Source organism: Myxine glutinosa, chromosome 1 (genome assembly GCF_964187855.1).
Source record: "Myxine glutinosa chromosome 1, kmMyxGlut1.1, whole genome shotgun sequence".
Taxonomy (NCBI): Eukaryota; Metazoa; Chordata; class Myxini; order Myxiniformes; family Myxinidae; genus Myxine; species Myxine glutinosa.
Genome location: NC_136261.1, coordinates 335,507,872 through 335,534,726, shown reverse-complemented (window position 1 = coordinate 335,534,726; position 26,855 = coordinate 335,507,872). Strand labels below are relative to the sequence as shown.

The 26,855-nt window shown below is 41.7% G+C and overlaps 1 protein-coding gene across 5 annotated transcripts in view; it reads left to right on the top strand.

Moving 5' to 3' along the window:
• The window catches only part of CAPRIN2 (caprin family member 2), an 84,362-nt gene that overhangs the window by 30,747 nt on the left and 26,760 nt on the right, over window positions 1–26,855 (top strand). For 2 of the 5 annotated variants that reach the window (XM_068097602.2, XM_068097578.2), the window contains exons 6-16: window positions 3,950–4,135; window positions 8,603–8,652; window positions 9,384–9,464; window positions 18,887–18,925; window positions 19,250–19,417; window positions 19,850–19,919; window positions 20,694–20,734; window positions 22,133–22,297; window positions 22,460–22,655; window positions 23,002–23,190; window positions 23,286–23,389. In XM_068097602.2, the coding sequence (XP_067953703.2) occupies window positions 3,950–4,135; window positions 8,603–8,652; window positions 9,384–9,464; window positions 18,887–18,925; window positions 19,250–19,417; window positions 19,850–19,919; window positions 20,694–20,734; window positions 22,133–22,297; window positions 22,460–22,655; window positions 23,002–23,190; window positions 23,286–23,389 (1,289 nt within the window). The remainder of the gene's footprint in view (window positions 1–3,949; window positions 4,136–8,602; window positions 8,653–9,383; window positions 9,465–18,886; window positions 18,926–19,249; window positions 19,418–19,849; window positions 19,920–20,693; window positions 20,735–22,132; window positions 22,298–22,459; window positions 22,656–23,001; window positions 23,191–23,285; window positions 23,390–26,855) is intronic. The other 3 variants (XM_078769789.1, XM_068097590.2, XM_068097583.2) reach the window with 2 other exon arrangements.

The following is a 26,855-nucleotide window of genomic DNA, read 5'->3' as shown; positions in this document are numbered from 1 at the left end:
ATTGCCATCACTACTCTGATCAACCATTCCTCCACTCCTAACTTCCTCAATGCCCCTGTCCATACTTCGTGTGGAACCCTATCGAATGCTTTCTCCAGATCAACAAACCCAAGAAACAACTTCTTCGTCTTCATGTGAAGAGTTCAGATGCAAAAACAGATATATCCATTTTTGCTGAAATGAGAAAATCAAGATTTTTCTGCTGTGCATTCCAGGTGAAACCCATAAAAATGACATGGGCTGTATCTTAAAATATGTGGACGCGATCGGGTTTTGGGAGAAAATGATTTGCCTACTGAAACGGAGGTATTGAAACATATACTTCGGTAAACATAGTTCAGTTTCATCAAAAATGGCGTTTATCGGTTTTTGCGCCTGAACTCTTCATGTACTTCTCCTGCAACTGCCTCACAATAAAGAGCGCATCTGTCGTTCCTCTTCCTGGCATAAATCCAAACTGTATTTTGTCGATCTTCACCTTCTTCCTTATCCTCTCCAACACCCTTTCCAATACCTTCATTCCATGCTCCAATAACTTTATCGCTCGGTACGAGCCACACTCCAGAGGGTCACCTTTCCCCTTGTGTAGAGGGACAAGGGTACTCAGTTCCCAATCCACTGGAATGCGGCCTTCTTTCACCACCAGATTACAGATCTGTCATTCTCTTAACACCCCAACTTCCTGCTGCCTTCAACATATCTCCCTCAACTCCCGTCGGCCCGCCCGCTTTTCTACTCTTCATTGCTTTTATCGCTTCCTCAACTTCCTTCTCGGTTATCTTCTCTGCCGGTCATAAAACTGGGTTACTCTCTATGTTGCCATCCCATTCATTATCTGTATTCAACAGCATTTCCATATATCTTTTCCATCTTCCTTTAATTCCATCTGGGTCCACAACGATTTGTCCCACTTCATCCTTCAAGCAACTCACCCCCATCACATCACACCTCTTTCGCTATCTGCTTTGCAATCCTGAATACCGCTCTCTGACCCTCTTCCGAATCCAAGCGTTCTCCGAACATTTTCCTACATGCCTCCTGCGCCTTTGCTACCTCTTTCTTTGCAGCCTTCTTGGTTGCCTTATAACGTTCATGCTCTGCTTTTTCTGCTCCTGTACCCTTCGCCTTCTGCCACTCCTTGAACTTCTTCCTCTTCTCGTCAATCCTCTTTCCCACTTCATCACACCACCACCATGTTTCCGAGTGCCTTGGTGGTCCTTTTGCCCATCCACATACATACCTCACCAACGGCTCCCAACAGACTAGCTTTCATAGACATCCAACCACTTTCAAGCTCAACCACATCATCCTCTACCCTACTCAGCCTCTCTTTTAATGCCTCCCTTACTGTCACCTCTTTCAATCTCCACACCTTCATTCTCGGTTGGTACTTCACCCGCCGAGCTCTCCTCACACCTTTCACCCTTATGTCGCAGACAACCAAGTGGTGCTGTGAAACAGCCTCGTCCCCCGGGATCACCTTTGTGTCCCGGAGGTGCCCCCTATCTCGCCTACGCACCATCAGGTAGTCAACGGTTGTTGTCGACCCACCTGACGTGTATGTAACAAGCTTATTATCCTCTTTCTGGAACTGAATATTACAAATCAACAAATCAGATCCATCAGCAAACTCCAAAATCCTTTCACCTTCTCCATTTCTCACACCATATCCATAACCCCCATGAACTCCCTCAAAACCATCCATACTCCTTCCCACATGTCCATTTAGGTCTCCTACCACAACAACTTCGTCTTTCACGTTTTCCATCAGCTTCTCTATCGTACACCAGAACTTGTCCTTTTCTTCATCACTTCGACCAACCTGCGGAGCATATCCCGAGATGACGTTCAAGAGCTTTCCAATCATTTTCACCATCATGAACCTATCACTCACTCTCGTCACACTCTCCACACTGTCTTCAAACTCCTCAGAAAACATGACACCAACACCATTCACGCCCTCCGGGCACCCTTGCCACACAAACTTGTATTTCTGTCCCTGCCTACCCTTCACCATTCTCACACCACTTCCCCTCCATCTCGTCTCTTGCACACAACCTATGTCCACTGTTCTTCTGATCAATACTTCCTCCACTTCTCCTGATCTCCATCATTGTCCCTACATTTCATGTCCCAAACCTCAGAAACCGATCTCCACTTCAGGCTGTACCCTGCCCATATGTAGTTGTAATTGTCATGGTTTTCTTTTTGAGGCAATGTTTTGCCGGATGCGCTTCCTGATGCCCTTCCTGACGCCAACCCTCTTAGTCGCCTCTTATGACACGCAGGGATACGTTGTACCTATTCTATACCAGGGTACACACATTTCCATATTTTAATAGATAAATAATGCAGAAACTATGAATATAAATATTGGGGTACCATGTTTTTCTCCATTTCCTTCCATTTGTTTTTTTTTTTACTTTCGAGCAGAATTGAAGTTTATTTTTTGTTTAATTTGCACAATTTGGATATGTCATTGATTTTTGCATGAAAAAAGTGAGATATATTTGTAAAGATATTTTTTAAAATTATTATTCTGATTATGATGGTATGTGAAGGAAATTTTACTATGCAATAAAATGTATTCATTGTATGCAAAATTTTGTGTTTATGTGCTTATGTGCCTTCTTCTGGGGAGGGTTCGTAGCTTTCACCAGATTCTCAAAGGGATCATGGTTCAAAAAAGGTGAAGAACCCCTGCTCTGGTCTAATAAATTGGATTTGTGTCCAAGCCATTGACCAATTGCAAATTTATTTGAAGGGTTAATTTGTTTATTAGGATGTAAGGCTTGTAGTAGAGTTGCCAACCCTCTCAAACATGGACATAGACGAATACATGAGACACAACACAGGACTGCTCGTGAGACAACACAACCAGAGTTTGGGGGAATTGCCCTTGTTTCCTGGGGGCACTCTGGGTACCAGTGATATGCCACAATGGCACCGCCTTTTTCACTGCACTCGGCAGGGAATTTCCTCAAGTTTTCTCTTCTCCATGGATACCAACCTATGCCAATTGTCAGTGCTATATGCTTGTTGTCCCCCGTCGCACCGCGGAGCGAAAGGGGGACTATGGTTTTCCCCTCCGTCCGTGTGTCCGTCCGTGTCCGTCCGTCCGGGCGTGCATGCGTACGTGCGTGCGTAAGCGAAGGACCACATTCGAATTTGGTGTGTGGGTGCAACCTACGTCAAAATCCAAGATGGCCGCCGCTATGTATGTCTGAACCTTGAGCGGAATATCTTGAAAAATAAGCGAAGTACCAACTTCTAATCTGGTGTGTGGGTGTATCTACGCATAAGGGAGAACCCTATTGAAAATTGGGTTGCCACGTCAAAATCCAAGATGGCCACCGCCATGTATGTCTGAACCTTGAGCGGAACATCTTGAAAAATAAGCGAAGTACCAACTTCTAATCTGGTGTGTGGGTGTATCTACGCTTAAGGGAGAACGCTATTGAAAATTGGGTCGCCAGGTCAAAATCCAAGATGGCCGCCTTGCGTCTTCCACTTTGTCAACTCACATCGCTTCAACAACGGGGGACCTAGGCGTAACGCTTGTTTTTACATTGTATTTGTGTTCATGCATCATACCTTGAATTCTGACATTGAGATATGTATAATTGTAGCTGCAGGAAATGTTCATGTCTGACTTTTTTTCTTTAAAAATTAATTAAATATTTAATTGACATATGTTGGAAAATTACATGCCCAGACCAGGAATTGAACCCAGGTACCAGTGTTCTGCCATCTGAGCTATCTGGGTGACCCTGACCAAATCATGCAATTTTCCCACATATAATTGCCACTTTCCGTCTGCTTCTGGTTTTGAATTTTCAATATGTGATCGTTGGTAATGAAATTTGTTTTTTTTAGTAATGTTTACTGACTTTGTATTTGAAATTTTAATGGTTTTGAATTTTTTCTCTGGTATCCTTATGTTTTGCAGATAAGAAATTGCATAAAGTAGTTCAAAAAGTGATTGATAGTGGGTACTTTGAGACATTGCCAAACTACAGCAGTTCTGATGAGGAAGATCAAATACCAAACTGCAAAGTGGTGCTTCTGGGAAAGTCTCTGCAGAACCCTTCCCATACTTCCCATACTTCACATGATCTTACATCAAAACCTACAGGTTGGTTGTTACTCATGGCGTTTTATTTATTTATTTTAAAATGCTTTTGGTACAAACTTGGCATTGCCTACCCATTGCTTTTCTGACTGGTCTAATCCAAATACAGCATGTTGTATGGTATAAATGTATATTGCTTGACTCTGTGAATCAGGAAGTAAAATGAAACTCTTAAAAAATGGATCTTTTATAACTACATGCAGTAGCTGTGGTGGCTTTGTTTTGTGTTCTTTGGTGTACTTTTATGTGCATTTGTTACTTGCAAAATCGAAGATTTTTTTTCCCAGGTATATTAGTTTGTCTTGTGCGTTATTCTGTCTATTTCTGTCAATCACCTATAGGTCACAATTCTAAACCGATCGTCACAAACTTCACCTGGTTGTAGAGGTCACAAATGAGAAGCCTATTGATTTTAAGGTCAACGGTCATAAAGTCAGATTTATAAAACTAGTAAGTGGGTACTTTGTAGTAAACAAACAAACTTTGTAAAACAGCTTGCGCATTTCAACCTGCCCTACGGGCGGGGCTTCAATTGCGTAGCCGAAACGAAAAGGCAAAATACCAGAAATTGAAGGCAGAATTTTTTTTATTTTAAACGATTTATACAAACATCCGTCAAATCATATCACATGTAAATCATCAAAATCAAAACAGTAGCTTTAGAATTTCAATAAAAGCCACATCACTGTTCATATCGGTAAATATTATTCCATCGTGTTTCAAATTGTGATAGCAACTGTACGCTTTTCTTTAGGGAAAAGAATTGAATGATTTTGTACCTCTTCTTCAGCTTAGAACTTCAGGAGAGACGATATTGCCGAGAAAAGTTCCTTTTCTCGAATTGCACGAATATGTGAATTGTGATTGTGTTTCATTGTGATGTTTGTGCGGCGACGGGTGGGGTGTACAAAGGGCAGGGACTTAATCAACGTGAGCTGATGACTCGTGTTTACTGGGAATTCCTCGTTCGTGGGACATTGTCTCAAGCCCCAGTCCCCATCACGGATGGGGCTCAGCGGTTTACCTGAGCCTGACGGCGAAGGGCAAGGTACACGCTGGCCCGTCCAGTGTAGCTCGCGTGCGGCCCAGGACATCGAAGGGCATTAAACGTTCATTAAAGGATTACGAAACGAAAAACATTCCGAAATTACGTTCACACTGTCGCGTCAAACACTACCGTGAACACATACATCGTCACAATGAGAACATCGTCGCAATGAACGTTATGCGAACACAAATATTATACGGGAGTCCAAACCTGAGAATGCTGGAGACCAAAGCTGAAATTGGGAAAACTAAATAGCCTATTGTACTCCCGGGGGTCCCAGGATTACCCACCAAAAATATCTTTGCGATCGGTTCAGCAGTTTTTACGGTACCTTCGAGAACAGAGACAGACATTTGGTGAATTATAGTAAGATTGTCACTTTTCATCCTATTAACTTAAATTGAACAGCATTTACATAGTGCTTCACTGAATTGGAAAACCAACTATTTTAAGGTCAAAGGTCCACTCAAGGTCAAACTTTTAATATCAATTTTCATATATGAAAAATCAATTTTAATATGTTTGTCCTGAGCTTTGATTAAGGTTGTCGATTTTAATCTTGATGAAATGGGCAATTTGATGAATCCATGGCAACTTTTTATTTTGGGGAGTGCTGGATTTTGCAAGTATCATGCTCTGCATGGTCTTGTTTTTCTGAGTCGTTGATATATATATATATATATATATATATATATATATATATAGATATATATAGATATAGATATGTATATATAGATATATATATATATAGATATAGATATGTATATATAGATATATATATATATATATATAGATATATATATAGATATATATATAGATATATATATATATATATATAGATATATATATATATATATATAATATATACTAGCAGAAGTACCCGGCATTGCCGAGGGGGGAGGGGAACGGGGGAGGAGGGGGGAGGGTGAGGGGGGAAGGTAGGGGGGAAGGGTAGGGGAGGATGAAAGGGGAGGGGAGGTAACATTACATTACACACACACAAACTGTTTTATGTTCAATGGTCTGGCGGTGGGGATGGAACATCACGTGATTGCCTAGCGAATCAGTGCGCTGCTCTGCCACCGGCTCAGATTCCGTGTATAATATTCCTCGCTGAAAAAAAATCTGTGAAACATGCTACTATCTATGCTAAATCATGCTAAATGCTAATCATGCTAAAATCTATGCTACTTGCTGTGAGTTTATGGTGGCAAGGAACATCACGTGATCGCTCTGAGCGAATCAGCGCGCTGCTCTGCCACCGCCTCAGATTCCGTGTATAATATTCCTCGCTGAAAAAAAAAAATGGATCTAAAGATGGAAGAAAAAAAAAAACCTAGGTGGTGTGAATGGCAATGTTCCTCGCTGAAATGTGAAAAAACGCAATCGCTTTTCGCTCTGAATTACGTATGTGAAACATGCTACTATCTATGCTAAATCATGCTTAATCATGCTAAAATCTATGCTACTTGCTGTGAGTTTATGGTGGCAAGGAACATCACATGATCGCTCTGAGCAAATCGGTGTGCTGCTCTGCCACCGCCTCAGATTCCGTGTATAATATTCCTCGCTGAAAAAAAATCTATATATATAAAACACAGTTTGTGTGTAAAAACCTATGTGGTGTGAATGGCAATGTTCCTCGCTGAAATGTGAAAAAACGCAATCGCTTTTCGCTCTGAATTACGTGCGAACGCGTAACTGCGAGTTTATGGTGGCAAGGAACATCACGTGATCGCTCTGAGCGAATCAGCGCGCTGCTCTGCCACAGCCTCAGATTCCGTGCATAATATTCCTCGCTGAAATGCGCTGAGATAAAAATATGGTAAAAAAATATGAAATAATTTTTTTTAGGTCGGCCATGTTCTTCCCAGGCTCAATGGCCATGTCTATGCCAAATATCAAGCACGTGAGCCTCTCGATTTAGGAGTCTATTGGTAACATTACACACACACACTGTTTATATATATATATATATATATATATATATATATATATAGGATTATAGGTATATAGGTATATATATATATATATATATATATATATATATATATATATATATATATATATATATATATATATATATATATACACACTGTTTCCTGTCCATAAAGGTTCCACATGTTGTCGAATAATAAATATTACCATTGGAACTGCTGCTTGAAGCTTCCATTCCCTTTTCCTCAATCGTGGAAAGAGTTGCTTTTAAAATGGGTAATCTTGTGATTAAATGGGTGAAATTTTTTGTCCCCCGTCGCACGGCGGAGCGAAAGGGGGACTATGGTTTTCCCCTCCGTCCGTGTGTCCGTCCGTGTGTCCGTCCGTGTGTCCGTCCGTGCGGGTGGGCGTGCGTGCATAAGCGAAGGACCGCATTCGAATTTGGTGTGCGGGTGCAACCCACGTCAAAATCCAAGATGGCCGCCGCCATGTATGTCTGAACCTTGTGAGCGGAATATCTTGAAAAATAAGCGAAGTACCAACTTCTAATCTGGTGTGTGGGTGTATCTAGGCATAAGGAAGGAGGCTATTGAAAATTGGGTCGCCACGTCAAAATCCAAGATGGCCGCCTTGCTTTTTCCACTTTGTCAACATCATCTCACCGACGGGGGACCTAGGCGTAACGCTTGTTATTTACTGCCATGGCTTCCATAGTCAACTTAGAGTAATGGGGACAAAGCCTGGGATGAAGCTATGATAGCAAAATTGCTGTACGTATGTGTACAAGGAATGTCCAAGAAGACACCTGCTGCAGCATTGTTTACATTTCTTATGTCACATTTATCAGCCCTTGCCTCCTCTGCTCTTAGGTTTAGGAGCTTAATGTTAAAAAAATGAAAATTTGTCAGCAGTAAGGGCAATTCCTTTATTGTGAAGCCACTTTATTGCTAAGTCTGTTTTGATATTAATCTGGAAAAAGCTTTAATGTACTTTCCTTGCTAATTGACATTATGCTTTTTGTATTGGTGCTGTGATATCATTCATGATCTCATTCCTGCAATAACCCATTGGTGGCCAACAGTGTATATGGTTTTGTGATCTTTCTCTAATATTTCTTAAAATGAAATATTAAAAGCAAAATTTCAGGGAAAATTAAGTGTTTTTCTACTCAGACTTCAAATGGCTGGGTTCAATGTATTGTGCTTGGAATCTTGGTCCTGATTTTTCAATCCCAGAAAGAGTAGCTTTTGAAACGGACATCCTTGAGGTTAAATGGACACGTTTTTGTTCCCAGTAAATCTATTTGCTTTCCAATCAAGTAAATCGATTATTAGCTTTCCAACAGTACAATTTTTAAACTTATGATGGAAGGACCCTTCTGGAATGAGGTGTGACATATGCACATATGCTGCTTGTTTTAGCAATAGAAGGTGATTAGTGCATGTTTTCCACCTGCCAACCCCCCCCCCCCCCTCCTCTTCCAGAATCGTTGGGAATGGCAAATTCTCATTCGAGCATTGTACTTGCAAAAGAGGTATGCCTTGCTTTTTTTGCAATTTGGTAAGATTTCTGTTTTTTCTCCAACTGCACAATTGTTGAATTTGCCTTTGTATTGTATGAATTGATTATTCACTGTGCTCATAATGGATAAAAATGCTTTTTTTTATTTGCACAATCTTGTAAGAAGCCATTTGTAATTGTTGCAAGAAGTTGTGGAGCAGTGGTTTGAAAGGGCAGGTTGAATAAAAATTGTAAATATGATTTTATTGAAGGTTCGGGTTGTGTGGTAAAGGTGAGACATGGCATGACATTACAGGAAGATAAGTTTTGATTAATTTTTGTAGATGTCCTGAATGATGGATACAACTTTATCATTTCTTTGCCTTTGTAAAGGTTTGTAGGCTTCTTCCCTTCCCTACCCAATATTGATCCTGGCTCATGACAAAAGGATAATGTTAGCGTTTTAAGGAGTCTTCCATAGCGGTTGCAGTTCTCAGATCTTTTGTTATGGTGTAGATGAATATGAACAATGAATTTTACAGATTGTGTAACATTCTTGATAAATTATTATTTGAGTCATGTTGAGGCTATGATTCTGATGAACCATGACCCAGCCAGATATTGGTTATACAAATGAAATAACTTTGTTACTTGCAAAATCGAAGATTTGTATTTGCAAGTATTGTGCTCTGCCTGACGTCTTTATTTATTTACTTATTTTAACCCATTATTGAAACTTGACCCTCTTCCTCCCCCATCCCACAGTTTGTCAATCGGAATTATGTGACTGCAGTTGAATCCCAGAAGCCAAATGAGGGGCAGAAATTGCAAGTGACACCTCTTGAGGTGTGTTTATCCGCGCTTGAGTCGTATTCGGGGAGGAACGTCAAAAATAAGATTTGCAATTGGGAATTTTGAAAATAACTTTAATTAGAAATTTTGGTTGTATTTGAAACTATAAACGGAGTCCTACAAAGGCCTAAATGAGCTCAGGTCCTACACCTCTCAAATCATCAGTTGGTGGGACAAATTTTGTAAGAATTGAATATGGCAAATAGTTGACTTCTATATTTGCTGTTCCAGTTATTTTGGGTGAAAGACTAGATTAGACCTCCAAGTCTGCCAAGTTTTCCATAAATGAAAGTTTGATTGTGCTGCAATACATATACAACTAGAAAGAACAATCAGATTGCAGAGCCTTGCCAGGCCTTGTTTTGTGTGGAAAATAAATGGACGGGTGTACGAAAGGGTCATTGATTGCAAATGAAAGGTCGAAATTGTCTAGTTGTCGAGATCGAAGGTCTAAAGGTTGAAAGATCTGAATGTGGCTAAAGGGTCTAAACAGGTCGAAGGGATCTGAAGGGTGTAATTTAAGGTCCAAACGGTTGGAATTGTCTGAAAGGGTCTAAAGGGTTTCTCAAGGTCAGAGGTGTAAAGGGTATTAAAAAGTTGGAAAGGTGTAAAAGGTTTATAGTGTATATAGTGGTTTAAAAGGTTTAACAGGAACTAAGGATGTTCTTGGGTTCTAAGGGGTCTTGTGGTTCTACAGTGTATAAAGGTTCCAATGGTTATTGAAGGGTCTGGGGGGGTCTAAAGGGTCTCAAGGGGTCTAACTATATAGGGATCAAATGTAATACACCTACTCGTGTTGGATCGACCAAAATGCAATGCCCTCTCCTCTGGCCAGGGTAATAATCTGAGTTTCACACCTTGAGAGTAGTGGCCATGGGGGAAAGTAAAATTATTTTGTTTTGGTGAGTTCATTGTGAAATTGCTTGAATGTGCTATTAATACCACAATGCCAGGTGCTGTTAAAAAGGTAAGTTTTGGCATAAAAATGTGCCATGTGCTTTGATTTGGTTTGATGCTGCTTCTCCTTGGATGAGCCTCATCTGTGTTTCTGACCTCGTGTTCCTGTGATTCAAGTTGCAAATTCCAGTGCATGTAAATGTATGTTGATGCTATTGTCCTTGTCATGCATATATTGCATGTGTAAGCACCTTCTGTTGGAAAATAAGGTAGGTTTAACTTGCAGAACGTCTGTTTTCATTGCATACTTGAGGCAATGTTGCTGCCAGTGTTGGTCCTTTATTGTGGGGGGAGGGGTGGGATACCCGAGATAGATAATAAATGTTTGGACTTTAGTAAGGAATGTGATCAAGTTGCTTCTATTTCGATTTACTAGAATGTCACATTGCTTTACTGAAGGGAATATCGATCTTCGTGTAATTGCAAAAAAAGATTTTCTGATGGGGGGGGGGGGGGGGGGGGATTAGGCCGGGTATAGTTACCAACCTAGCTATACATTTATGGAGTGATGAGATTGTTAATAGAATATTCATTGCAGCCTTTTTGGATGCTGAATTGCACATGCATACCAAAACATGAATGGGTAGATTGAATTAAAAATAATTTCTCACCCACCCCTCTCCTTTCTTTTGATCAAACTGTCTGGGGTGCAAATTAGGCATGAGCCATGGCAGGAAACAAGCAGAAGTCTCCTTATCTCTGCCTTTACATAAATGCAAAAAAAAAAAAACAGCTTTTTTTCCTCGCCAAAGCAGTGATGGCTAATCCATGGAGTAAGAAAAAAAAAACTCGAACTGTCAGGTAATTTGTATTGTAAAACTTGCATCGAGGAGGCGGCAATTATAAAACTTTAAAGTAGAATAGGGTAATAAGTAAAACTTCCTGTAATGAGCAAGGGTAGGTGGAAGACTTCTGTCCAAAAACGGCAGCAGGAAAGCACTACACACTACACATGGAATGATGGTCATGAACTTTGGCAAAGTAAGCTCTTGAGCCCTGGCTGAAGGTGAAAGAGGGGCTGCCCGACAAAGCCTCCGCTGGGTATGTGGGTGGCCTCCTGCAAACCTCACGTGGGGGCCATTTATATTGGAAGGCTAATAATATGGTGACGGATCTTCAGGCGAAGAATCGATTCATACCTCGGTTCAGAGGGGGTTAGCGTAGTATTAGAATGACAAGTTCTGTCTGCCTCTGCATGTATCGGTCTTTGCACACAATCATGGCTGATGTTTTGTCATATCTCATCTATGCCTGTACCAATTGTAACCAAACTTGATAGGATAGTAGTATGGGTTAACCTGAGTGTGATATGTGGCCAACAATGAAAAAAGTCAAATCAAAGTAATGAAAGGGTGAAAATCACATTTCTAGCAATAACTCTGGAATGAATAATCTGAGAAAGAAGTGGGGTTTTGCAGTAAATCGTATCAAATATATGAATTAAGGCGCATCAAATCTGACTTCGGAATTGACTCAGGTTCCATTGGGATACAAAAATAAAAATTTGACCTTAAAAATCAATGACCAAAAATACAAACATTTAAAAAATCTATCTCGGAAACAGCTGCAGAAATCCTTCAAAATTAGTTTGTGGAACCCTCTTAAAAACCCCAATCGCTAAAATAAAATGATGAGAAATTCCAACAGGAAAAATGACGATGTCTATTTGAATTTCATGATGGAAAGAGCAAATGCAGATCTGAATGTATCCATACGCATATACCTGTCAATGATGACCCGATCTGCCGATCACCAACAAACTGGGCACATATGTAGTACAGACTGATCAGTCAAAAATGACGAATTCCAGCTTTTTAAAGATCATTGTCACTTAAATCTTCCACGGCTGCAATGTTGAATAGAAAGTTGAATGGCTGTAGGATGCAGTGCACCACTTTTTTTTCTTTTTTAAAATTGTATACAGAATCGAGGCTCGTGAAAGAGCGAACATTTATCTCACAAAAAATCAAAACGGATACACAAGTATATAATAAGGGGAGCGGTAGACAAGATGGGGAGAGAAGGGGAAGCACACAAACAACATTTGAGAGCAGGGACATCGGGAGATCTGTGGGAGGGAGAGGGCTTCGGGGGAGGAGGCGTGGGAAGGGGGTGGGGGTGAGGTATAAAACGCAAGGATACTACAAGGACTTCCAGGAAAAAAGTTGGTATTTCAAAAAAGTGGATCTAGGGTGAAATTAGCGGTGGTAGAAAAGATCAAGGTTTTGGATGGGGGAAGATAAGAGATGGTGGTGAACAGCTGTTTAAAGACCTGGAGGGAGGAATGGGATTGAAGAGAGTGAGGGAGTTTGTTCCAGAGGTTGGAGAAAAGAGGAGTGAAGGTGAGCAGAGTCTTGATTTTCTCAGTTTAACCATAAGAGGATTGCAGGCAGATCTTGTGCGACCTGTGGGAATATTTGGGGGACAGAGCCGAGAGAGCTAGGGGAGCATGGCCAGAGAGGAATCTATAGAAGACAAAGACCACCAACCTGCCTGCGGTGAGTAAGTGAGAGGCCCTCGGAGTTAGCTTCATCGCGGGAGATTCCAATGATTCTGAAAGCTTTGGTTTCAACAGCGTGAAGCCGAGCTAGGTGTGAGGCAGGAGCACCGGCCCAGAGGGGAGAACAGTATTCCATTGAGCTGCGGTCGAAAGCCTTGTATGTGGTGAGGAGCTCAGGTGTGCCGAGGAAGGACTTCGCACGACGGAGGATGCCCAGTCGGCGACTGGCTTTGGAGGCCAGATTTGAAATGTGGTTTTCCAGGAAAGATCATGGCAGATAGTGAGACCCAAAAGCTTGAGTGACAGAACTTCTTGGAGAGGATTGTTCAGAAAGTGGATGGGAGGGTTGTCCAGTCGGTCTTTTCGGAGAGACATAGTAAGTGAGATTGGTCAGGATTGAAAGTCATGTTCCACTTGTTTGACCAGTCTGATTTTGTCCAGGTGTGCAGAGTGAGGAGGCTGCAGACTGCTGATATGAGGAATGGAGCGGCAGAGGGTGGAGTCATCAAAGAGATAGAGAGAATTTTCAAGAGAGTCAAAGATCATTGATGAAGACCAGAAAAAGTACAGGGCCCAGAACACTGCCATGGGGAACTCCAGCCTGAACAGGAAGGGGAGATGAGAGAAACCCATTCAGGGCCACATGTTCATTACGACTAGAGAGGAAGTCCACTGGAGAGGAAGTCCTGCTCAAATATACTGTCAAGTTCAGTTAGACAAACATCAATAACCCTGTAGAACAATTCAACTTTGAACTTTGTCTGTGGGTCTGACACTGGTTCATCTGCAGACTCATAACGTATATTGCTCAGCTTGTGTCACAAAACGTTGTTTCTGCCACCACTGACAGCACAAGGCACTTGGCAGTATCCATGGTCTGATCATATCCAGAATCACAATAGCTCAGTAAGTGAGCATGACATACCTGGATTCGGTCTAATACAACTGCATGTCCTTTGACTGCAATACCTTGCTGTCTCGGTTGATCTGGACGAGTATATTGTACCAGATGACCAGACGTTTGAGAAGTCTGAAAGTCCCCACTTCCTTCACTAGGCCTTTGCCTTGCTGTAACATTTAGCATCCTTTCCTTTTACAGTCAGCCAAATGCAGAGCAGCCTTTACTTTCTGCAGCTGATAAGTGCACAACCTTCACAGCCTCAGTTTTACATCCCCATCGCGTTTCAGAAAGTGCTTTCATGGAAATGGAGGTGTGTTCCCTCAGATTGTCCCATCTTTGTGTTGAAGACGCAAAAAGCATGTAGAGACGACTGAGCATTAAGCAGCATCTGAAACCACAAGGTTGAGACTGAGCACTGCAGGGGGACGTCAAATGCCGGAAGGTTCATCTGCAGAACCTGAGCCTGAACGCCAGAACGTTTCCCTTTCATGTTGCTGCCGTTGTCATACGGCAGATAGATCCTCTGCCTCTGCAGTCAGACAAAGGCAGACCAAAGCCGTCTAATATTTCCAATAACTTCTCGGTTCGTTTTATGCCGGTCGTCTTTCACAACAAAAAATGAGGAAATGTTCGCATATTTCAGCAGCCTCTCCATTAGGGTGATTCTATAATATATGGGAACATTTTATTCAAACAAGCTGGCAACGCAGAACTCATTATTTTATGTGGTAATTAAAAAAAGTAACACTAGCAAAATTTCAACTGAGTTGAGTGTTTTTGGGGTTGCTCAAATCTACAAAAGTTTTACTGTCAACAAACATTTGCCATCATGAAAAAAATATAATGCTGCTTGCCCAAAACCTTTTCATCATTTACTGATGTGCAGAATCGGTACATTGCACAAAGACATGGATTACTTCTGCAGAGCAGCTTTTGAGGCCTTTGGGAATGCCTTTCTGTGCACCTCAACTACCTGTTGCAACATGCGCGAGCAACCTCTCAATATAAAATTCTCTCAAAAATTTGCACGAGTTACTTTTTCATTAAATGTCCCAAAATGGTGGGTTCTGAAAATTTGAATTCTGAAGTTTTTTAAATTTTTTTATTTTTATTTTTTAAATAAATATAAACATCAGACTCTCCATCTTGCACATGAACGAAGCGGATGATGACGGAAAGTTGCTCTTGGTGGCCGATATCTGGGGTGCAATCAAGCAACACTGAGTCGGACTTGTAAGTTGAAACATGTGCAAGTATTTCACTTCTGATTTTGTTGGCTAATAATCTGAGGAGCTCGTTCTGAATTTCGGCACTCAGATAGTTATCACGTACTTCCCCAGTTGATCTTCGAATGTGCTCCTGCATGATTGGATCAACTCCAACTGCCCAAGAAAATTACCATTGTTAGGCTTGTAGAGGCCTTTCGATGACCCAAGGAATGCCAGATTTCTCAGGTAATAAAAATGAACGATCACAAACAAACGCTCAAGGACGTTTCTCCAATGTTTTTTTTTTCTCCAGATCTATCAAACTGAAGCTTATCGAGAGTCTTTCCGGCTTGTAACCTTGCATCCAATTCCTTCCACTTCTGCATGCAAGCTGTGTTGTGGTCAGGTTTCATGTCGGGACTGTTTTTGACAAATCTTTCCAGGCTGAAAGACAATCACAGGTGAGATGCAGGGCGACATTTCCAAAAAGCTCAACAGAAACGGTGCACAGCGTCGGCCACTATAGAATATATCAGCCATGTGCGCTTGATTCGTTCACCATTTTTGAGCTTTCTGTAATGATTTTCAGCTGAGAATCTCCTATTTGCATCGTTTCTTGGAAAATCGTGCACTTTCACATGCTTTGGACCAAACTTGACAATGGCAGTCACCTGGTCCAGCACTTGAGGCCACTCTGAAGGGTCAGCAAAATTTTCGACAAAATCCACAGACTGCTCACCTCCAACTGATTGTTTATCTGCCTGTCCAGGCATCTGCTCTTCCATTGAAAGTGTTGTCTTTATCCATGTCCCCAGAATTCCTATCTTGCTCCTGGTGCTGGAGCTGTCATGTTGAGTCAAATGTACTGTGCTCTGGGTGGTTTCATCAGAAATTTCTCAAGTCAAGACATCCTCTGAATTTGTTTCTTCAACCTTCGACACCTCTTGCTTTTATTCTTTTTGCTGCTCCAGACTCGTAATGCCTCGGACCTCGGTTTCTGTGCCTATCACTGTTCATTTTTTGCCAGGATAGCTGATGAGCCTAATGCCAAGTGTTAAAAGATGAAGCTGATGACTTGCGTCCTAAAGGTACTTCCTCAAGATGGAGGAAATTACGTAAAATAGTCAATAATTCAAAGTAGATTTCATTCGATTTACTTTGAGGTCGTTTGAAAGCTATTGAGCAAGTGTTTAAAACATGTTTAAAATTTTAAAAGGATGTAGGGATGTTACTGGAAAAAGTTTGGAAACTAGAAGAAACTAGAACAGCACTCAGAGAGCATACCTCTGCCTGGTTGGTCATATCACTCAATGGTGAAGAATCGCTTAAAAATTCTCCTCGCTGGATCCGGGTCCGGATCTTCACAAAAATTGAATCGATTCTTGTCTCACACACACAACCTGTCCAAGTTTCGTCCAAATCTGTCCATAACTTTTGGAGATATCCTGCCATGCATCGTTTGCAATGAAGAGGTGGCCCTGATAGTTGTCGAGACAGTTGAATATCTTTCCTTCTACGACTTTGAGCAAGCGGTACACAATAATACCATGCTATCCTGCATCTACACCCTTATTTTCTCCAGCCTTTAACCCCACCAAATCCCCAACCTTCTTACTTGCAGGCAAGTCTCTTCATACTACCTCTTCCTGTTCATTCTTTCCCTTGTCCGCCGATGCATAAATGTTAGGTGTCTTAGGTCAAAGTTTGCATTTAAAGTGATGACCAAACGACCCCATCTGACATTTTATTATGGATTCCAAAATGTTGAATGAAATTATTGGGAAACCACAACTTGAACCTTTTATCTGTTACATGAGCCTCGATCTTGCATACAAAAAAAAACACCAAAAAAAAAACAGCCTCATGGCTGCCAACATGTATGGCAGATGTATGGAAAGCCATTGTGCTAAAACTGACATGTTGACTATGCTTTCTTGTGATGGCAACTGACTGTAAGCATGCAACTTTTCTGGCATTGTTCTTTGATTTTGCTGATGTGTCTTAGTCATGTCGACTTGAAAGACTTTGTCGTACATATAATTCTGATTATGGGAACACATGTTTGCATATTATGTAGTTTTGTAATGAAAAATGGAGAAGGTATATATGAAAGTGAAAAAGTGGTAAGTGCAAAAGTATGGAAAGAGGGAAGCCTTGATTGGTGTAGGCGTCTCTGTAAACATGGGTGGACTGGAATGTCATTCGCCTCACTTTGTGCCACATGAAAAACTCACTTCGGACTATTTCTGCAATTTGACACGCAGCAGTACGATTCATAGTTTGTCTCGTCATCACCCGCATTGTTCCTGGTGATTACATAGGCTAACTGGTCTCAATGCAGACACTGCTTAGGAATCATGTCCAATAGGATCCCTTCCTTAACATTATCCAGTTTCTCATGGAATCCAAGACTGAAGCGGTGCAATTTGCGTTACTGATATTTATTATTATTCATGTATACAATAAATATATTTGTGAAGGAACTGATTGACAAAGGTGATGAGGTTCATGGCCAACAGGAAAAGGAGAACCGATGTCATAAGTGGCCGAAAGGAAAGAGGTTGGGATGGGTATGGAATATAACGCATGAAGCGAGAATGTGCAGCACTCCTAATGACTTTGTGGAGTGGTAAAAGATAAGTGTCTGCTCCACAGATGAGGGGATAAGGGGTTGAACCAATGGAGGTGTTTAGTTTAGTCTTAGAACATTGCCATAGAAGGAGAGTTGGTGGTGGATGGTATAGAGCTGAAGAATACTTCTTCATGATGAGTGCCAATGCTATTGGGACAAGTTTCAGAGGTATAGTCAAGATTGGGGAAATGAGGTTGAGAATGTTTGACCTTTTCAGCATGGAGTATATTCTGGTTTATTATTTTTTTCCCTGAGCAGTCAAACATTAACTCCTTTGGAAGTAAGTGAGAATGTCTATTTGAAACAGACTTGACCAGCTGCCATGCTTTGAAGAATTGAGGCTTGTGAGTGAGCTTCATGTTAGGCCCTGGCTTATCAAAGGGCTGATGCACACTGGCTGTGTTCTCTCTGGGGATTTTGTTTCTATCGGTTTGGTTTACCTTTCAGGTGGAGAATGCGAATTGGCGATTGCCGTGCCACATTCTCGTTCTTGGTGTACCAAGGTTGTGATGTTAAATTGGATAATTGGAAGCATGATGGGATGAGCTTGTGAAGGAGAGAACGTATTGACTCGCAGCTCTTGAGCTGGTCCTTCCTCTCCCGAGGTGTATGGTGGTAATTGAAGGATCTGCTGATTTTGTTGGGAGGATAGAATATAATCCATTTGTGTGAAATAGCGTATTGTGCAGTTGTGAAAGTTCAGCGATGGTCAACCACACACACATACAATCAAAGGGTTATTGTGTAGAGACAGGAAGCCAGATATATGGTACTCTGACAAGGTGGGGCTGTGAGAAGGGTTTGAGGAAGTGAGCTGGAATAATTTACTGCAACACCACCACCAGGATGTGATGTGGGTCAGTCTGAGCATAGGAGGGAGTATCCTGGGAAAGACGAGTGACGGATGGCAGGAAAGGGGAGGGTTGGTGTGGGGAAAAGATCTTAATTTGGACGGGCCGCATGAAGGAGTGGTTATGGCTGTGGGGTGGAAGACTTGATTCCATCTGGTGTTCCTTGATATTGAATAAAATATAAGTTGTACTCTCGTCTGCAATCCTTTCCTTCGTCTTTCTTGTGCTGGTGCGTTTGACGATGCATACACCCTTCGCCCATTCTGTGCGACTATCCTCTTTTAAAAGTTATAATTGCTTCCTTGTTCTTTTGCATGAAAGTGAATGCAACATTACCCACAGCCTTAACTAAAATTTCTTCTTTTAGAAACGCTCACCAAAAGATCGAAAGTGGCACGAATTGCAGGTAAGAATATCTGCCAATTATTTGGCATACTTTCTACTTCTTTCCAACTTGTTGCATTACTACGATTGTGTTTGACATGCTTTTCCACTTGGGTTGATTTAATCGGCTTGCTGTGGGTACAAGGATTGATGATTGGTTTAAAATGCTTAATGAGCACTTTGATCAAACAAACTTTATCTAATTGTTCTATTTCATTCAATGCTTGGTGTAGGTCTCCTGAGGTGTTTGGTAGACTGTTCATTTTTAAAAGGTGCTTTAGTGGAGGTCTCTACTTGCAATGAAAAATTAAGCATTTTGTCTTGAAAATTTGTACTTTGTCTGCAGGTAAGCATGGCTTCGACTCCACAGGAAGTTGTATCCCAACAGTCTTTGCATCCACCTCAGAGCGAGACTTCGATGTCAGAAGTGAGATGTTTGACTCGACAGGACTCTGCTCATCAGAAATTGCAAAACCTGATAAAGCAGATACAAGGCACCTACAGCTTCTTGCAGGTTTCTATGACTTGCCTTTCTATATTTGAAATGCCAGTGCAGCTTGAAGTTGGGGTATTGGGATAAATAGTGGGGTAAAAATGAGCCATCGTTTTTTATGCTGGGCATGTTCTGCATAATTGAGTACACGTGAGGTGCAAGTCCCTGTCCGCATCTGTTGTGCAGCTGTTTTATTCAGTAGTTCCACATCCTCGCATGGCATGATCACGTGGTCAAATATCCTTTGATTGGTGCATGTGCCATGGCATTTAAATGAACTTTCAGTTGGTGATATTTTTGTGGCTGCAAAGATTATTTGTATGAGAACCTTTGTCGTTTTGATAATCTGAGCTTTTTGGGAAAATGTGATTTAAGAGGGGAAAGGGAGGGGTGGAATATTTCAAGGTGCGATTCTGCAAGTCTTTCATGGTTTTAAGATTACGTGTTGTGTAGGATTCTGTACTTGATGAAGATGGACCCACCAAAGATAAATCGCCTTTCACTGCCCCAAGCAGCACAAATGGTAATTGTGAGCATTACAATTTTACAAACTATACTTGAACTTTTGCTTTTAGTTCTATTGCTCATCTGTACTATCACATTTGGATTCTAATGAACTGTTTATTCCTTCCCTTTCCAAACCTTGTCTTGCGTACTGTCACATGTGACTAGTCTACAAGAGCTCCATGTGAGCGTTCTTGTTGTGGTTCTTGTTGGGGGTCGATTTTTGTAATGTGCCACATAAGTCGAACAGCGCCCCACCCAAATTTTGTCGCTCGAACCCCACCCACCATGCCACCCAGACAAAAAAAATATGGCTGACATTGGTTTTCTGGTGGGTGTAAGACATCACAGGCCTGTGCAGGCCTCTGCTGATTGTACCCTGCCTGAGGTTGTTGCATCAGATTTCCATCGACTTTGTTTGGCCAAGTAATGCTCGAGAAAAGTTCATAAAGAGGGGGTGCCCTACATCTGGCAAATAAAATTCATTTACTACTTCATGCAGGTGTATGAATCAAATTGGCGCCCCTTTATATTAACTTTTATAGAGCATTACTTGGTTCCTCTTAACACGAGGGTAGTACAGCATGCACATGAGATTTTTTTGGAATGTCCCCTTTCTATTGGTTGACATTTTATATAAGCTATGGAATGTCCCTCTTTTTCTCTACTTTGCCACATGGCACATACCCTTATATAATGGGGACTTTTCTATGCCCTGGCATTTTACACAAGATTTTCAATATCTGTGTATGCTGCTGTCTGTTATTGCACTGATGTGTACGCTTCCTTACAGGACTGGAGAATGCACGGAGGACGATTTTGCAGCCTGTGCTGGTACAGTATTTGTGGCCTATATGAAACATGAATTGTATGTAGATTTGGCAGAACCAAATAATCTTTCCAATTTAGTTAATGCTTCAGATATCCTGTCTTTACTGGGGTTTTATTGATGACTTCTGATACAAAAGGGCTTTATGTCAATCAGGCTTGGCTGATCTTCTTTTTTTTTTATTGAGGATATGGCACAGCCCTCATCAATAATGGATTGTAGGTAATCCTGGAGATCTATGCTGTTGAGATGAGTTATGGTTTTTTGGTTACTCCCTTTTGCATTGTGGTTGGAATATTTCTTGTAAAATAGTAATTTTGTTACCAATGCCTTGAAATCGTATTTAACAGCCAACATGTGCGCACAGGTTTTGTTTTTGTGACGACCTTCGTTCCAAATTGGTCATTGCCGACCTGACTAAATGTGCATGTGTAATTGCTTTTAGAATTGCACTTTGTATGCTTGTTACATTTCCTTGTATTGTGGCCTTTGTACAGGGTGTCCTAAAAGACACTCTACTCTCACCAACTCTCCCCACAGTAAACCATTTGTTAAATCCAGGTTTTATTCTGCAGAACTTACCATAATTAGTCATTGTATCTGCATGTGCTCATCATTCTCCTGAGTCGGTGTTGCCACACTCTTGTGGGAGGGAAGTGTGTGGTCAAAGAACGACCCACATTCTCCTTTGCTTGCTCCATGTTAAAGTTTAAGGCTTGTGTTCCAAATCTTTCAAAAGTTAAAACTACACAGATGGCTCAATGAGGTACTGCTCTATGGCCTGGTGCCACATTATCCCATCTGTCCATCCTGGATTCTGTGGAATCTGAAATGCTCAACATTGTTGGAATCTCTTGTGACGAGGCTGGAGCACAGGGTCCGATTCTCTCGCATCAGACAGGTTGGTGGTCCATTTCCTTTTTTTTTTCTATCCATCTATTCTCCAACATTGCTCCCTGTGCTCTGACCTCTTACTCTCCCCCAACAACTTCTAAAGGCATGAGTTTTTCCATTGCCTCCCTCCTGGTTAAACTTCTAAAATGCAGGCTGTGACTGCACCTCAAGCCTGTCAATGGAACCAACTTCCAAAGGCTGGTCTGTCTCAATCTGGCCTCCAGGGCCTCAATCAAGCAGTGCACCACTTTCTCTTGGCATCTCCAATTCTGACCCATGATCTTTATCACCCTGATTAACCTTTCTTAACCTAACCACTTTCCTGTTAATATCACTTTATTCCCTCTTCACTGTCTGTTAATTCCCTTGATGTTTGTCTCATTACTAGTTCTACCTTGCTCTTCCAGGACCCTCTCCTGTAAATAAAGGCTGTTTTGCATTTGATGATGGAAGCTTTATGCAAACATTTTTCCATGCCGTGCTAAACTGGAATATATTTTTTGTGGCAGGAGGAATGTCACGACATGTCTTCATCTTCCTCGACGTTGTCTTCAAGTCCAACACTATTACAGCCTTCTGTTTCTGCAATTGAACTTTATGGTGAAACGTCTCCCAAGTTTGTAGATGTGTCAGGAATGTCTGCCACTCCTACTGCTTGCAATTCTTCCCAGACTGTGAGTGAAACACGTCTCGTATTTGTTAAGGCCACAGACATTGTCAAGGCCACAAAGAACGCTTTAAAGGAAGTTCCTGGAATGTTACTGCTTGTGGAATGCTTTCATATTTGCTTCAACGTTTTGTCATTCCTGATTATCTGCCGTTATATTTTACTCTAGATTTTGAGCTGTCCCTCTTTGGAGTATGATGACATTTCACAATTGAATGGTTTCTGTGATGCTTCTACTACTACTACTGCTATTACTTCTACTACAACTGCTAGTACTGCACAAGTATCTACCTCGTCACTTTTCTCCCATTCTTTGAGATTGGGTGGTGTTGACCAAAGCTTCAATAGTACAGGCCAAGTGCGTGGTGAGTTAGCTTTGTTATTTGTATGTGCGTGCAGACTGGAGTAGGTTTTGCTTTTTATTCTGGGTTTTTCTGCAGTGACATGAGGCTCATGACGAAGCTTGATGTATTACATGGAATATTAAACATTAGCAGATCAAGATAACATGAGATTTAAACTTAAAAACCTGAGAGGTACTTTGATGGCAATACATGTCCTATTTTAATAGTTGAGAAAAACTCTTCCATCATTGAATTGGGCTGGTTAAGATTGGGCAATAATCTATGCACTGCTAACTTGGACATGGATCATGTGCTGTGAATGTGATAGTGCATCTTTTCTGACCCTTTTGGTATTTCTGGGCCACAGCCACAAGGCAGGCGGACCAACCATCAAACTTGATGGCACAACCAGTGTTGCCTCCGTTCGTTCCAGCTGCTGCTGCTGTTCAGCCTGCCAATGTGGTTCCAACGCAAGGCTTCCATTTTACCCGAGGAGTGAGGGGGCGTGGCCCCAGGTTTTCGGTTGAAGGCTATAGACCTGCAAATATGTATCGCAGTATGTTGAGCTGACAATGGTTCCCTGTTTGTGGATTTGTATGCATTTTGACAGGAATCCATTTTAATATTTCCTTTTTCTTTTCTTTTTTATAGCAAGCTTTGAGAACTACCATCCATTGTACCAGCCATTGCAGAATGCGATCTACATGCAACCAAGCATCCCAATCCATGACATGTCTGGAATGGCATTGCAGAGGGTAAATACCCCTATTTTAACCTAATTTGTTCCAATCCAGCAGTTTTCATTCTACCAGATTTTATGCAAAATGTAATGTGGAAATTTTAAAATTAATTTGGCTTTTCCCTGTTTTGAATAATCTTTGGAATGTATCCTTTCAAATCAAAAGTTGACTGTTCTCTCTCCCACTTCATCAACACATGATGCAGCTTTCCAATATGGATGCTTTATTCACCCCAATGTGATATTCGTATTGTCCTGTGAATGAATATGAATGAATGAATGTGAATGGATGAATGAATAAATGAATGATCGTTTTAAGGCCATTTTCCCTGCTAGAGCGGGGGTTAGCCCTGCAGGCCCCATGACGATCATGGTTCCCTGTTTGAGGCAATGTTTTTATGGCCGGATGCCCTTCCTGACGCCAACCCTAAGGTCGCAGGGATACGGTGTACCTATTCTAAACCAGGGTACACACCGGTTCCAACGGGATCACTCATCCCAGCAAGCTGGTACTCAATTTGCCGACCTCGGAAGGATGACAGGCTGAGTCAACCCCCCTGGCGTTAATTCAGCGATCGACCGGGATTCGAACCCAGGATCCTAGGATCCCAAGCCGGCACCTTAACCGCTAAGCCAACACCAGGTCCTGTATTACCCAAAAATGGAAGAACAGGTATATCCATTTTTGTTGAATTTCAGCTTGCATTAAATCATATCTGCAGTATCTCATCTCTTCACACAAGTCTTAGCTCTTGGAGAACCCTAGTTCAAAGCAGCAGCGGCGGCTAAATACTGAAACGAAACTTTTGATTTTCTCAAACATCATGAAATTGGACATGGTGTTCCATTTTTAGGCAGTGCAACTGTTTTTGTTTTTTTTGTTTGTTTTTGTATTGTAAGTCCTGTTGTAGTTATGCTATATAGTGGGAATTTATTTTCTTCAACTAACTTGGTAAAAAAAACCAATTTTGAGGATGTGAATGCATGGAATTTTTTTTTTTTTTTTTTAAGGTGCAGCTTTTTTTTTTTTTTACATTCTTGACATTAGACATGATTGTCTTGTAATTTGAAATATCAGTTTGCCTTCAAATTAGTAATTTAACTGATTTGTTGAATTTGAAAAGAAAAGTTCAGGTTGTTGCTCTTTTGCTGCGTCTGCTCAGGGGGTTGTAGAACAGGCAGGTATAGCACAGAGCGTGTTAAGTAGAAAACTTGCTTGTAATAGTTGGACTTGGGTCTGGAAGAGTAAACAGAGGCTAGTTAAACCAAGCATGGTGTTGGCTTGACGAAGGGTGCTGAGCTTGGGATCCTAGGATCCTGAGTTTGAATACCGGTAGATCGTTGAATTAACGCCAGGTGGGTTGACTCGGCCTGTCATCCTTCCGAGGTCGGCAAATTGAGTACCAGCTCACTGGTAAATGGAGCACCATCGGCGGCACAAACGCGCTCCCAGAGAAATGATGCAACCAGCAGCCACAGGCTGCATAAGAAAACAGTTAAGAAACTAACTCGACAAGCCAAAATCGATTGAGGGATAGTGAGTGAGGCCATTGACAACATGGAAATTGGTTTGTGATGAAAGTGAGATGACAGACTTATTGAAGATATTTTGCTTCAATGTTTATACAACTTGAAAATTGTCAGATATTACTAGTAGCTGAGAGAATCTATTTAGGAGGTGAGGAAGAGATTTTGGAATAGTTTTAGGTAAGAGTGGGGGAGGTAAAGAAACGGAAATGAAAGCCAAGATGATATAAAGCTCCAGGGCAGGATAATATGCATCAGAGTGTGTTTAGAGAGGTGGTGGAGTTAAGTGTGGTGTCGGCGGATGTCTTTAACAGCTCGGAGTTGGGACAGTTACTGGAGGATTGGAGAATAACAAATGTAACACCGTTGGATTTGGGGAAAAAGGATGCAAACGATTTGGGGAAATAGAGCTGTTTAACTTCTTGTGGGGAAGTTATGGATGTGGATGTGTTGGGGATTGGACAGGGAACCATTTAAATTCAAGCTAATTAAAGGGAGGTCATGTTTCACAAAGTTGAGTTTTGTAAAGCAGTTTCTCCTGATTGGATGAGGAAATTGCAGTGAATGTCATATTTCGACTTTCAGAAGGCATATTGAGTAGAGCATAGTGCCAAGCAACTATAGGTAAAGCTAACAAGGTTTTTGGTTGTATTCCTGGGGGGGGGGGGGGGGGGGGGGGGGGTGGTAAATTGTATCAAGATGCAGTGTTAACACTATAGGAATTTAGTGAGGCCTCATCTAGAATATTATGTACAGTTTGTCACCACATCTGAGGAAGGATATAGCTGCATAAGAGGGTTCAGTGAAAGGCTACAATATTTTTCCATGGCTAGTTGGACTAAGCTATCAGGTGTGTTTGAAGGAGACCAGACCTTATGCATTAATAAATAACCACAAGAGGGCGAACAGTCATCTCGAGGGTGAAATTGGGGGGAACCCCCTTGGAGGAGCCCCTCTGATCCGAAATCGAAAATATAACATTGAGTGATCCTGTGGACCATCAAGCAGAAGGGCTGCATCGGGTTGCAGAGCAACCAGTTAGTAAATAAGGGATTAGTCGGGATCCAAAGTTTCAGGGACTTGAGCCCCCATGATCCGAAATCGAAGTCTGAGTGATTGTGTGGACCACTGTCTTGTATTCATGCATCTATCTATAATTCCAGTAATCTCTGTGTCTGTGTTTTTGTTTGTCTGTGACCGCTGTTTCTCGACAACCACGGGTCCGATATACTTGAAACTTGCCAGGTATATTGCTGGGGACCCGAGGATGTGCCTTTTCAAGGTTTCATATTAATCGGACAAGTAGTTACCGAGCTATGTCCAAAAAACGATTCAACCAATCAGAGAGCAGCGAGCTATCACGTGTGCCGAACGTGGCGAACAGACTCTGCCTCGGACGGCACATTTGAGAGCGTATTCATTTATTTCACGTTGGCAAACTATGTTGGCGCTATGTTGGCGTTAAACTATGTTTTAAAACTAATTAAAACTAATTTGCGATTCATCGTAACTGCGATATGCGACCTTCCGGACAGTCAAATGAGGACGTCACTTCCGGACTTACGGATAGTCATAGTGACGACGTGAACGTGGCGAGCAGACGCTGTAAGGTACGATCGATTGTAGTACACGTTTATAATAACTCTGCCGATACAGGCCCGATTAACTGCAGCGCCATCCGAGCTGCGGCGTCGGGACGATACATTCATTGTACGGTCACATCACGCACTTACGGGCACGCCCATGGGCCCATGGGCACGCCCATGCATGCATGGGCGAAGACATTTTTTTTTTTTATTTGGCAAGGAAGGGGCACCCACGGGCATGGGCACGTCCTAGTAAAGTTTCATAATCAACCGAGTGGTAATGGAGGAGTAGCAAAAATAAAGTTAATGGATGACCTGATGGATGAGCATCCGGACATCACGACCCATTTTATAAGGTCATCACCGAGA